Source organism: Physeter macrocephalus, unplaced genomic scaffold, assembly GCF_002837175.3.
Source record: "Physeter macrocephalus isolate SW-GA unplaced genomic scaffold, ASM283717v5 random_480, whole genome shotgun sequence".
NCBI lineage: Eukaryota > Metazoa > Chordata > Mammalia > Artiodactyla > Physeteridae > Physeter > Physeter macrocephalus.
In genome coordinates this window covers 1-12,262 of record NW_021145765.1, presented here as the reverse complement: position 1 = coordinate 12,262, position 12,262 = coordinate 1, and the positions used below count along the sequence as shown (strand labels likewise).

At 55.5% G+C, this 12,262-nt stretch overlaps 1 protein-coding gene across 1 annotated transcript in view; it reads left to right on the top strand.

Annotated features, from left to right (window-relative positions):
- The window catches only part of LOC102988344 (nuclear factor of activated T cells 1), a gene marked incomplete at its 3' end in the record, with an annotated part of 53,169 nt that extends 42,461 nt beyond the window's left edge, over window positions 1-10,708 (top strand). The window contains exons 7-8 of the mRNA XM_055083017.1: window positions 9,530-9,543; window positions 10,564-10,708. Of these exons, the coding sequence (XP_054938992.1) occupies window positions 9,530-9,543; window positions 10,564-10,708 (159 nt within the window). The remainder of the gene's footprint in view (window positions 1-9,529; window positions 9,544-10,563) is intronic.
- Between the last annotated feature and the right edge of the window lie 1,554 nt (window positions 10,709-12,262).

Genomic DNA, 12,262 nt, shown 5'->3' with positions numbered 1-12,262 from the left:
AAGTTAGAGTGGGGTCGGGGAGAGCAGGTTAAACAGCTAAACAGTACTTAAAATATAAACAACAATTCAAGATGACAAAGCAGGGCTCCAGACAGTACCCGATGAGCTGCGAAGTAAATTATGGAGGCTGGTGATTCCAGCGTGCTTGCTTCTAGGTTTGAGGGACTTGGAGATCATTTCAGGAAGGACTTTTCAGAGGAGTAGAGATAGGAGCTAAGCCTCAGAGGCTGTCTTCTCTACCTCGACTGGCATCTCTGTTTCACGTGGGAAATGCAGCGTCCCACATCTGCACATTTTATACAAAAGGACACATTTCCAGCCCTGGGTTCCACATCTGTCGAGTTCGGGAGCGGTCGATTGATAGAACTTCCTCCAGAAACCAGCCTGTAAGACCCTTCCCATGGGGATGTGCCCCTGGTGCCCCCCACCCCCCGGTGGTCCCGGTCCACAGGCCTGTGCGTCCTTTCCGGGTTCAGGAGGGAGACGCAGGTGACTCTCCTGCTTGTTCTTGCAAGTATCGTTAGAAACAGCTGTGCCATTCCTCAGGCTGAGAAGTGGACTTGGGGCAGGGTACCTCTGCAGGGCTGCTCGTTTTGGTAACCACCAGGGGCACGGCGTCATTACATAAAGTCGATTAGAGTGCGTGCATGCCGGTCCTGTTGATTTGATTTAGAGCTAACGAAAGCTCCAGTAATGTGCAATTACAAGAAACTTAATGGCCCCTTATACTGAAGGCAACTTCCATGGCACCTAATATACTTTGATGAATTACTCATTATGTGCAGTGTTGGAATAGCTTCTATAAAGGTTCATAATTGGATAATCAATACAAAAATGCAGTCTTGGTTTTTGCCTTTTTCCTACTCCAAAGTCAGTATGTCCTGAAGATTATGGGACCTGTCTCATTTGCCCGAATTTTCTGATTCCTTGCCTCCCTCTCTAATCGGCCTGTTTTCCAAATTAGGAGTTTTGAGTCACTTGCCAGCTTGGTATTCCACACTTTCTTCACGGTGTCTGTGGGTTTTCTGTTCAGATCTTCACCGAGTGAGCAAACAGGTTCTGCTCTGGGTTGCTTTTGTCAGCACTCAGAGGTACCGTGTGACCCTCAAGGCGGGCTCGGGGCCGTGGGGAGGGGCAGACTGGCCGCACAGAGGCGGCGGCAGGAGTGGGCTGGCGTCTGGTCTCAGGGGAGCGGTCGGCACGGGCTGGGGGCTGGGGCAGGGGCGCGGCCGAGGAGGGGGCTGCCCGGGGGGCAGGTGGGCTGCAGGCACGGGCCCTGCGCACCCTCCGTGACGTCCATCCTGCGCCCACTCGCGCCGGCCGCGGGTGGGGCGCTGGGCGCTTGGCCGGCAGTGGTGCTTGGTGCACAGGCGACCCGTGCGAGCGGGCGGACGCCATGTTCAGGACCCGCGCGGGGCTCGGCAAGATTCGGGCCAGACGGTGGAGCTCAGGAGAAGGCCGGGGCCCTGCTGCCGTGTGGCGGCCGTGCCTGAGTCCCAGGGACGTGCACCCCCCGACGGCGCGCGGGGGGCGCAGGGCTCCCGAGGCCATGGTTTGGACCTTGTGCTGAAATTGAACTGGAGGCGCCGCCCTGTGAACAGCCGAGGTGTCCACGCCGCACCCCCGCTGCCGGCCTCGCCCTGAGCAACCGGGCCCCGAAGGTCTTAGTTGTCCTTCCAGAGCTGCCCCGACGATGCCGGGCCCGGGCAACACCCACGCCCGGACTGTCCTCCGCAGGCGCGGAGGGCGAGCGCTGCCCTGGGCAGGGACGGGGGACCACAGCCGAGGCCTTGCCGCCCCAGCGCTCGCAGAGCCGGAGCCCCGCCGGACGCGCGGCCCTGCAGGGCCGGAGACCCCGCGCATGCGGGGAGGACGGCGGCGGATGGTGCGCTCGCGCGACCCCGCAGGAAACAGTGCGGCCCGGTCGTCGGATCGCGGCCCTCTCCCCTCCCCCCGCGGCCTGTGCACCCTAAGTGGAGGTGGTCTCGCAGGAATTCAGTCTAGGAAACGGGGAGTTGCACCAATAATAATTTAAAATACTACTTTAAAAGCGGTGTCGCTTGCAAACTATACCGATAAAAGTGAAAGTCTCTGCGTGTTACTTTAGTTCTTTTCTCAACGCCGCGGAGGAGCCTGGCTGCTCCCGGTGGCCGAGCGCAGCCGCGCCCTCCCTGGGCTGCCCGGGGCCTGTGGCTCAGCATCTCTTCTCAACGATCTGAAGGACAGTTTAGAATATTTTGAAGGTGAGAAAAGTGTGCCTTTCTGTCCACAGGGGTGTAGGCGTGGCCTTTACGGAGCAGCTCTGGAGAGTTCTCTTTAAGGTAAATCTCTTCTGTGGTACCGAAGGTTTCCCGTCTGCCCCCTGTCCATCCCCCAACTAGCCCAACGGCCCCCCAAACTCTTGTGGGCTCAAATCCAGTCGCTGGGGATCTAGTTAGAATGTTCAGTGGGTCTGGGTGGGCCTAAGCATTGGCATCCTCCCAGCTCAGGCGGCACGGCGGCCCCGGGCGGCACGAGGACCCGGCCTGGGCAGCGGGGCATGGCCGGGGGCGGGGGGGGCGGGGCGGGTGATGGCCGGGCAGAGCGCGGGGCCCTCGTGTCCCCCGTCGCCGCGGGACCGTGGGTGCTGAGCCAGCCCACCCCCAGCTTCTCTCTGATCGTGGTGCTGTTGCTGAATTATGAAAATTCCAAATGTCCGCTGGGGCAGAATGGACAGCACAAAGGGTCCGCCAGCCCCTCACCCCAATTCAAGGCCGGGGGCGGGGCGTAGTATGGCACTGTCACTGCATCTGCCACCTCGTGCCGAGATGTTTAAAAATCAGTCCCCGACTCACATCTTTCACCCTGTGTCCCTCAGACACAGGCATCCTTTTCTTTTTTTTCACTTGTTTTGGCTGCGCTGGGTCTTCGTTGCTGTGCGCGGGCTTTCTCTAGTTGTGGCAAGCGGGGGCTGCTCTTCGTAGTGGTGCGCGGGCTTCTCATTGCGGTGGCTTCTCGTTGCAGAGCACGGGCTCTAGGCGTGCGGGCTTCAGTAGTTGTGGCACGCAGGCTCAGTAGTTGGGGCGTGCAGGCTCAGTAGTTGTGTTGCACGGGCTTAGTTGCTCCGCGGCGTGTGGGATCTTCCCAGACCGGGGCTCGGACCCGTGTCCCCTGCATTAGCAGGCAGATTCTTAACCACTGCGCCACCAGGAAAGCCCTACAGGCGTCCTTTTTTTTTTTTTTTTTTTTTTGTGGTACGCGGGCCTCCCTCTGCTGTGGCCCCTCCCGTTGCGGAGCACAGGCTCCGGACGCGCAGGCCCGGCGGCCATGGCTCACGGGCCCAGCCGCTCCGCGGCACGTGGGATCTTCCCGGACCGGGGCGCGAACCCGTGTCCCCTGCATCGGCAGGCAGATTCTTAACCACTGCGCCACCAGGGAAGCCCCCAGGCGTCCTTTTAAACGGGCATTATTTTACACGATCACACCTAACAAAACTACTGATGATGCTCGGGTGAGGTGAGGGTTTAGTTCAAGGTCACATTTAGCTTTGAGGCTTTGAGGTGTGGTTTCTTTTCCTGCAAACCCAGGGTCTTCCTGTGCTTCCTTCATGAGCAGCATCTTCTGACCAAAACTGGCGCCAGGTTGGGGTTCGGGTCCCAGGTGGGCCCAAGTGCCCCAGACTCGGAGTGGGGATGTTTGACCTCACTGTCCCTTCTGACGCCCCACAAAGTAAGACCAGCCACGTGGTGTGCGTCTTGGGCCTTAGGGTGCCCTGACGTCACGTGCCTGCCACTAGAGCAGAACCTGTGTTCCCATAGCCGGGTGACAGGGGGCAAACCTGCCAACCCACGGTGGCTCCTTGTCCACGTCCATTTATTCTATTTTCTTTTTTAATTAAAGAGGGCTTTTAAACTTGTTATTTATCCAACTGTGTTAATTGTTGGAAGAGGAATTTCATCACTGGGGCAGTGTGTTTTCTAGCGGCACAAAGCAGGCCCTGGAAAAATGCTTGTTGGTGATTTAATGACCCCAGCGAGTAGAGCAGAGTGAGTTTGGCACGGATAAAATAATGGCCCCGGTCACATGGAAAGCATTCACTGGCACACACCAGTGGGAGGCCCGGGGGACGAGCCAGGGGACCCTCCCCGTCAGGTGGCCGCCCCCTCCCCACGGGCCCTGGAGTTTCCACGTGGGGGGCGTTTGCATTATTGGGCGTATTCAGGCTAAATAAGGAAGCAGCCACGGAGGTAGGACAATTATTCTGTTTTAATGGCTGGCAGCTCCGCCTGACAATGGAGTCCCTCAGAGCCAAGCCCGCATCCAGCTGGGAGGGTCATATCTTATTAAAACCGAGACTTGTTGTCATCCAGTCCCTCCGCTGTCCCATTCTCTCCTTCCAAAAATAGCAGGCCCCGTGGCAGTGGCTTATTATGATTAAAAAGATAAAAATAAGTGAAGGCTGAAATAGGTCCAGGACACCCGAGGTAACACGAGAACTTACTTTTTAATGAAACTTGAGAAACTGTTTTATTTTTCCACCGCTTCACAAAGCATCTCTGGAAAAAACACAAAAACCAAAACCACCAGGAAAGCAGAAAAGGGCTGTAGTGATGTTGCAGCTCCGCGTTTTCAGAATCACAGCAGCTGAGGCGCTCGTGGCAGAATCACCGTTTTCAGCCCCGAGCCTCATGGAGGTGGCACCTCCCGAGGGGGGTGCGCAGGGGCTGCCGGTGGACCAGATGCGGCCACACTGTGGACACAGAGGCCACTGGACCTGGGAGACAACCGACCCGGGCCCACCTGTGGGGAGGCGGACTTGCCAGGAGGCCGCCTCTTCTCAAGAAACTGAACACCCACACGGGAGCCACCGCCTCACGTTTCCTGCACCTGAGCTGACCCCCCCGCCCCCGCCACCAGTGGCACCGGAGCACATGCTTCCCTGGCTGTGCCCTGATCTCTGAATTGCAGGTTTAATCGTGTTGAATCTCGGCTCAGCTCACGTCCACTTTGCTACCCTAAGTGAGAACTGAGTGTAAATGCACAGTGCAGACGGGGATGGTGTGTGTCCATCACCTGGGGGCACATGTGTCCCAGCGGTGACAAAGTCACAGCAGTGACAATCCTTACATCCATTAGGATTCTCGGCCACCATCAAAGGGCTTCCTTATCCAGGAATCATTAGATTTGCAGGCTTAGCACAGCAAATGGCATCTGGAGACTTCCTAGAAGTTAGTTCTTTAAGAAGAGATTTGGCCTGAGACATCTTTACTTCTGTCTACCTAAATTTATCATCCTCTTAGGTTACGATACTAACTTTAGCCAAAGGTGTATTTTCTGGGAAAGTTAGCAGATACTTTTTTAAATTATCCTTTAGTTATAGGAGCGGGAAGGAATGTCCTTCCTGTTTTGTTTTGCTCTTCAAAACGCGATCTTGGCTTTCCCTTAAAAATAAACATGTTTTTGATGACTTGTCCTCTGGAAGAATACGCATTTTTCTGTCCCTCAGGGGAAAATGGAGTGGGCAAGTAACAGTTGCTTTTGTGCCGTGCATTTATTTATGTAGAGTGTTTAATTTGATGGTGAGCTTTGATGGAAAGAATCGTGGTACCTCATGCAGCATGTGGTGGTGTGCTGGAACGGGGATGGGGACAGAGCTCTACGGGGCCCGCAGTGGAATCGCCAAGACCTTCTTTGTCCCCTATATTGCTCTTGTTTAAAGGACATTGATGCTTTAAAGAAATAGTTCTCTCCGTAAAAAAGCAGCATCGCAGAACGTTGTAAAGCCAGAAATGGAAAAAATGACAGTATCCCTGCTGGGCTGGCTAGTTTACTAAGTAGCAGTAGATAAATACTGTTAGTTTTTAAAAATTCGTAGTACAGGGCTTCCCTGGTGGCGCAGTGGTTGAGGGTCCGCCTGCCGATGCAGGGGACGCGGGTTCGTGCCCCGGTCCGGGAAGATCCCACGTGCCGCGGAGCGGCTGGGCCTTGAGGGCCCGCCTGCCGATGCAGGGGACGCGGGTTCGTGCCCCGGTCCGGGAAGATCCCACGTGCCGCGGAGCGGCTGGGCCCGTGAGCCGTGGCCGCTGAGCCTGCGCGTCCGGAGCCTGTGCTCCGCCATGGGAGAGGCCGCAGGGGTGAGAGCCCCGCGTACCACAAAAAAAAAAAAAAAATTCATAGTACAATTCATTTCCTTATTGGAACTCACATAACTACTGAAAAAGAGAAAGATGCTTTAAAGTGTTGCTTTAAAGTGTGTTGTATGTAGTTAAGTATGTAATCATGGAATTTGGCTAATGTGATAAGCTATATCAACAAATATGGGTCTTTTTGAATTCACACAAATGTATTATTTGTAAACTATGGTCCTTATCCGAGTTAATTAACCTTTTTTTTTTAAAGCGAGGATTAAACAGTGTGGCTAGGTTAACACTGCTGAACTAGATTTCTTATTCTCTAATCCCAAGCCCAGGCCTGAGAAACTAGGATGATGTCTGTGTGAAGGCCAGCTGGAACATTCTAGCACCTGCTTCTCCTGGCCCTTCCTTCCCCAAGCCCGGCAGGCAGGGCCACGTCTCTGCTGGGGTCCCGACAAGGGAAAGGGACAGAGCCCGCCGCCCGCGCCCAGCCTGGGGCCAGGCACGGGCAGCTTTCCCGTTGCATTTCCCGGTCGCCACTCACAGCTGCGTCCGATGCGAGACTAGCAACACTGCCGGTTCTCTGTGACCAACGAAAGGACATGGCTGCTGTTCTCATTAACCTGAAAAACCTGCACAGATACTGGTTCTGATAGTAAAGGGATCCACACACACGTTGTCAGAAGTAAGGAAACTGAAAGAGTTGAGGTGGCCCTGTCCCTCATCCCGCTTTGTGTCTTGTGGTTGAACCCAGACTTTGCATTAACTTCAGACCAGGGCGGCTGCCACTCACACACCCAGTCGTTTTCTCTTTTTCCGACAGTCGGTAAACTGAAAGTTCACCAGAAGGTGCTAGAGCACTTCTCTTCCCCTTCCTGATGCAGGACGGCGAGCCTGCTGATGGAGCCTTCTCGGCGGCCATCCTGCCACGTCGAGGCAGACCGAGGGGTTGCCCTGTCGCCAGCCCCTCTGCCCGGGCTGCCCCCCAGGGAGGCCCCTGCCGTCCCCGCTGTGTGAGCACTGGTGCGTCTCCTGCCCTCTCTGGTCCCATCCAAAATAAGGATCAGAGTAGTAGCTGCCCCCCAGAGCTGGGAGGATGCGGGGGCTGTGCCTTTCCCAGCACATAGAACTCTAACCCAGGAGGAATCTATTTCTCCTCTGACATGACTGAGGAGTTCCCTGATTCTTGGGGCAGGAAGGGGCCTTCGTCAAGCCCCCTGTTTTCACAGAGAAAACCTCCAGGCCCCACAGGGGCAGGACAGTCTCACGGGGGCTTCGGAGGCAGATTGAGGACAGGCCCCGGGTGGCCCTTGTCCAGCACTTTCCCCACAGCGTGTTCAGGGCGAAGGCCTTGTATCAGGTTTTCTACAGGAAGGTCACAGGCTGCTCACGCGTCTCTGAGTGATGGTTTGAACCATACACCGTGCACGTGGCAAGAGCTTCGGCCTGAGAGAAGTTGCAAACGTCAAGGCTGCTTGGCTTCGCGGTCGCCCACCGGCGCCGGAGGAGCCGGGGCCCAGGTGCCGCCCGGGGAGACCGGGCCAGGCCGTCTTTAAAAGCAGCTCCGCCTTGAAGCCCTCCTGTGGCTTCTGTCGCTCCGTTTGGATTGCTTTCTATTTTGACTCTGACCACGTGCTGTCCTGTATCTCCTGGGGTGTCAGGACCCCGGGTTTTCCGCCGTAGCCATTCTTTCCTCTCGCAGAGCAAAGTGATATTATTATCACTGTGTTCCAGGTCCCGATTATTTAGAGTCGAACGCAGGGGCATATATATCGCTGCTTCACTTAGAGTAGGGGAAGTGGGACGGTTGCTGATAAAGCCTTGGGACGGATAAGGCCGTGGCGCTGGCTGTGAGGACCCGCCTCGGGGCCGGGAGGGGCAGGCGCCCCCGCGAGCCGGGGGCGCGCTTTGACGGCGGGCCGCCGCTGCTCGGGTGTCACATCTGAAAACCAAGTCAAGTCGGGCAGGATGGTGAGAAGAGAGGAGTGAGCAGCTCGCCAGGCCCGTCAGCGCGGGGCAGCTCTCGGCGCGCCCCCAGGCCGCTCGTGAGACGAGCAGGCGCTGCCGCGGCGTTGGGTGGCGCTCCCGACACGGCGGCCAGCGTGCCCCCTCCTGGCGCCGGTGCCTGCGCCAGCAGGTCGGTACCGCGCAGCTCCTCTGCCGCGGCTTTAGAGCCGGGGCCGCGCTGCCGGCGCGTGGCTCCTCCAGGGCGGGGGAAGAAGTCCTCGGTCGCCTGCAACTTGTCCTCCTTGGGAAGAAAAGTTTCTGAAGCACGTAAAAGCTATACAGGAAAAATGACTGAAAGGAAAGGTCTTTTTAGCTCAAGCACAGCACTGGGTGTGTGTGGTGGGTGGCGGGCGTGTTGATGTTTCGTTGAAAGAGAAATGTGCCCAGAAAAGGAAAGCAGTGACTGTGCCCTCGCCTCCCCTCGCGTCTGTGTTCTGAGCGGCCTCGCGGCGGAGGACGTGAGGGCCGGGACAGAAGGGACCTGGGGGTGGGGGGCAGACCCGGGAGGAGGGGACAAGCAGGCGCGGGTCCCGAGGCCTGGGCTGCCGGGATCATCGAGAGACCCCGTGCCCGTCCACCTTGCCCCTGCGCCTCTCTGACTGCCCCAGTAAGCATTGGAAGGAGCAGTTCACGCCGGCCCTGTGGATCTATCTGCCCGTGGAGCCGGGAGGGAGCAGCCGGGAAGCTCCCGGACCCGCGGTGTGTGCAGGTGGGGAGGAGGGCGGCCCCAAGTCCCGGTCTCAGCTTCTGCCCTGTCGCTCAAGGGCAGTGGCCCCGTTCCCACCGGCCAAGCCCCCATTGTCACACTGCCTGCCTTGACTTTCTCGAGGGGTTGTCGCAGAATCAAGAATGAGGTACATGCAGGGGCTTAGAAATTAACACTGAGGGCCGCGTAGGCGTTGGGTAAATACGTGGTTTGTTCGTTCCTTACCATTTGTCTTGAGATCCTTAGTTCCAAGCATTCAGAAACCAAGCATTCAGAAACGTGGGAGCACTTTGCTTAAAGGTTAGGCGTTGAGAGGGGAGAAATACATAAAAACTGTTTGGACTCACAGGTCCTTTTAGGTTTGCACTGTTCTCAAGATAGTCACACAAAACCCATGCGTGAAACCTAAGAGACAAACCGTGGATGTTTCACTACAACATGAAGCTCTGACGTCAACTGTTCTCAAAGTGGGGGTCAAAAGAAGAAACTCAGATATGAAAGTACAAATACTTTACTTTAAAAAGGACATTTCACCTTATTAATTTACATGCTCATTTATGAATAGCAGAGACATCTTTCTATAGTGTCAGGAAGGATATTTACCAATGTCATGCAAGTACAGGTAAAAAGCTATGCTTGTACTTTGTACATGTTAGTTTGGGTATTTTAAAAAAATGCTAACTTCCTTTTCTCTCAATTCCAGATTTATATATAGAGGTGGATTTGTGTGTGTGTATCAGATATACACATACACCCTGCGTACATACCCCAGATTGAAACAACAATTCAAACTGCCACATGAGTTTTAGGAAAAAAACAAGAGTTTCCACCTTAGGAGCATTTTAGAGAAAAATTAAATATAAGGGAAAAAACCCTTCTTATTAAATTGTGGTATAACAGCTCACCACATCCTGTTGCAAGGACATCTGACGTGAAGCAGAGCAAAGGTTCCTCTTTCAGGTTCCTGACGATCCGTGAGGGTCACATGTTACCTGCAGTTCAAAATACTTCTGTAAAGAAAAAAAAACCTCTGTGTCGGTGGAAAAGCTGAATAAGAAGATGGAAATTATCAGCAGAGAGAAGACATTGTAGGAAATCGTAGGTGTCATCGGCACAACCATATCAAAGAGAGAAAGCCACCCCCAAAATAACCCACACAGAGCCCCGCGGCCGGGACTGATACGGGCTCGGACCCATGACCTCACGGAGGGAAGATAGGATGTGGCTGGGAGGCGGCGGGGCCCCAGGACCCTGTGCTTCTCTCCCTCGCCCGCCGTCAAAGGCCCCTCCACCTCAGCAGCCCTTCCCTGATGTGGTCTTTCTTTACCCATCTGTGAAGTGGCACTGTCATGGCTTCCCTACAGGGTTCCTGCCCAGATTGTGTCTGTGCAAGAGAGTGAGGTCTGGGCGTCCACCCTCAGCCGTGGGAACGCTTGTGTGAAGCATCACCTGCCATGGGGCTCCTGGCCGTCCAGCTTCACTTTGGGCAGCTGCCCGGCTCAGGCCCCGCGGCGCTCAGGGAAGATGCTGGAGGGTGTTTGTGCATGTGGGGTGGTTCTTGAGTCTGTTCCTAAAAGGAATGAAACCCTGTGACTCCAGCCTGACCTTGCCAGGCGCGGACAGCAGCGGGTTCAGCTGACAGGCTGTCCTCAGGGAGGCTCGTCAGACACCACTGGCCCACCGTGATGGGCAAGAGCTTCGGCCCCCCTGGTGCATCCCGTGCCGCTCTCCTGAGAGCTCCCGACGGGGCCAGAGGAGGACAGGGCCAAGCCTCACTCAGAGAGCAGTCCCGCCATGGCCTGCGTCTGGGCCCAGAATGTCCAGGACACACCGAGCGATGGCGCCGCCTCCTACCAGCCCGGGCGCCCCCTCCGAGGTTCAGGTGCCCCAGTGGGTAGTAGGGGGAAGCCCACTTCTGAGGCTCCTTCCCCTTTTCTCTTGTCAAACAGATGTTATTTTTCCTGTGGTCTGCATAACCCTGAGTAACTAAAAGATTCGCAGCTACTCTGCTACTGCCTTATTACCCCTGAGACTGCACTCCCAATCCCCATCATTATTTCTCTCAGGTTTCCCTCTCAATCCCCATCATAATGTACCCTCAGGACACGGCCCCAATGCCCCTCACTATTACCCCTCAGGCCTTCCTCCCAATCCCTTTCATTATTACTACTCAGGCCTCCCTCCCAATTCCTGTCATTATTACCCCTCAGCCTTCCTCCCAATCCCCTTCATTATTACTACTCAGGCCTCCCTCCCAATTCCTGTCATTATTACCCGTCAGGCCTTCTTCCCAATCCCCCTCACTATTACCCCTCAGGCCTTTCTCCCAATCCCCTTCATTATTACTACTCAGGCCTCCCTCCCAATTCCTGTCATTATTACCCCTCAGGCCTTCCTCCCAATTCCTGTCATCATTACCCCTCAAGCCTTCTTTCCAATCCTCTTCATTATTACCCCTCAGGGCTTCTTCCCAGTCCCCTTCATCATTACCCCTCAGGCCTCCCACCCAATCCCCCTCACTATTATCCCTCAGGCCTCCCTCCCAAACCCCTTCATTATTACCCCTCAGGCCTTCCTCCCAATACCCTTCATTATTACCCCTCAGGCCTTCCTCCCAATTCCTGTCATTATTACACGTCAGGCCTTCTTCCCAATCCCCCTCATCATTACCCCTCAGGCCTTTCTCCCAATCCCCTTCATTATTACTACTCAGGCCTCCCTCCCAATTCCTGTCATTATTACCCCTCAGGCCTTCCTCCCAATTCCTGTCATCATTACCCCTCAAGCCTTCTTTCCAATCCTCTTCATTATTACCCCTCAGGGCTTCTTCCCAGTCCCCTTCATCATTACCCCTCAGGCCTCCCACCCAATCCCCCTCACTATTACCCCTCAGGCCTCCCTCCCAGTCCCCTTCATTATTACCCCTCAGACCTCCCTCCCAATCCCCTTCATTATTACCCCTCAGGCCTTCCTCCCAATTCCTGTCATTATTACCCATCAGGCCTTCTTCCCAATCCCCCTCATCATTACCCTTCAGGCCTCCCACCCAATCCACCTCACTATTACCCCTCAGGTCTCCCTCCCAATCCCCTTCATTATTACCCCATTACACCTCAGGCCTCCCTCCCAGTCCCCTTCATTATTACCCCTCAGGCCTTCCTCCCAATTCCTGTCATTATTACCGTCAGGCCTTCCTCCCAATCCCCCTCATCATTACCCCTCAAGCCTTCTTTCCAATCCCCTTCATTATTACCCCTCAGGGCTTCTTCCCAATCCCCTTCACTATTACCCCTCAGGCCTCCCTCCCAATTCCCTTCATCATTACACCTCAGGCCTCCCTCCCAGTCCCCTTCATTATTACCCCTCAGGCCTTCCTCCCAATCCCCTTCATCATTACCCCTCAGGCCTTCCTCCCAATTCCTGTCATTATTACCCA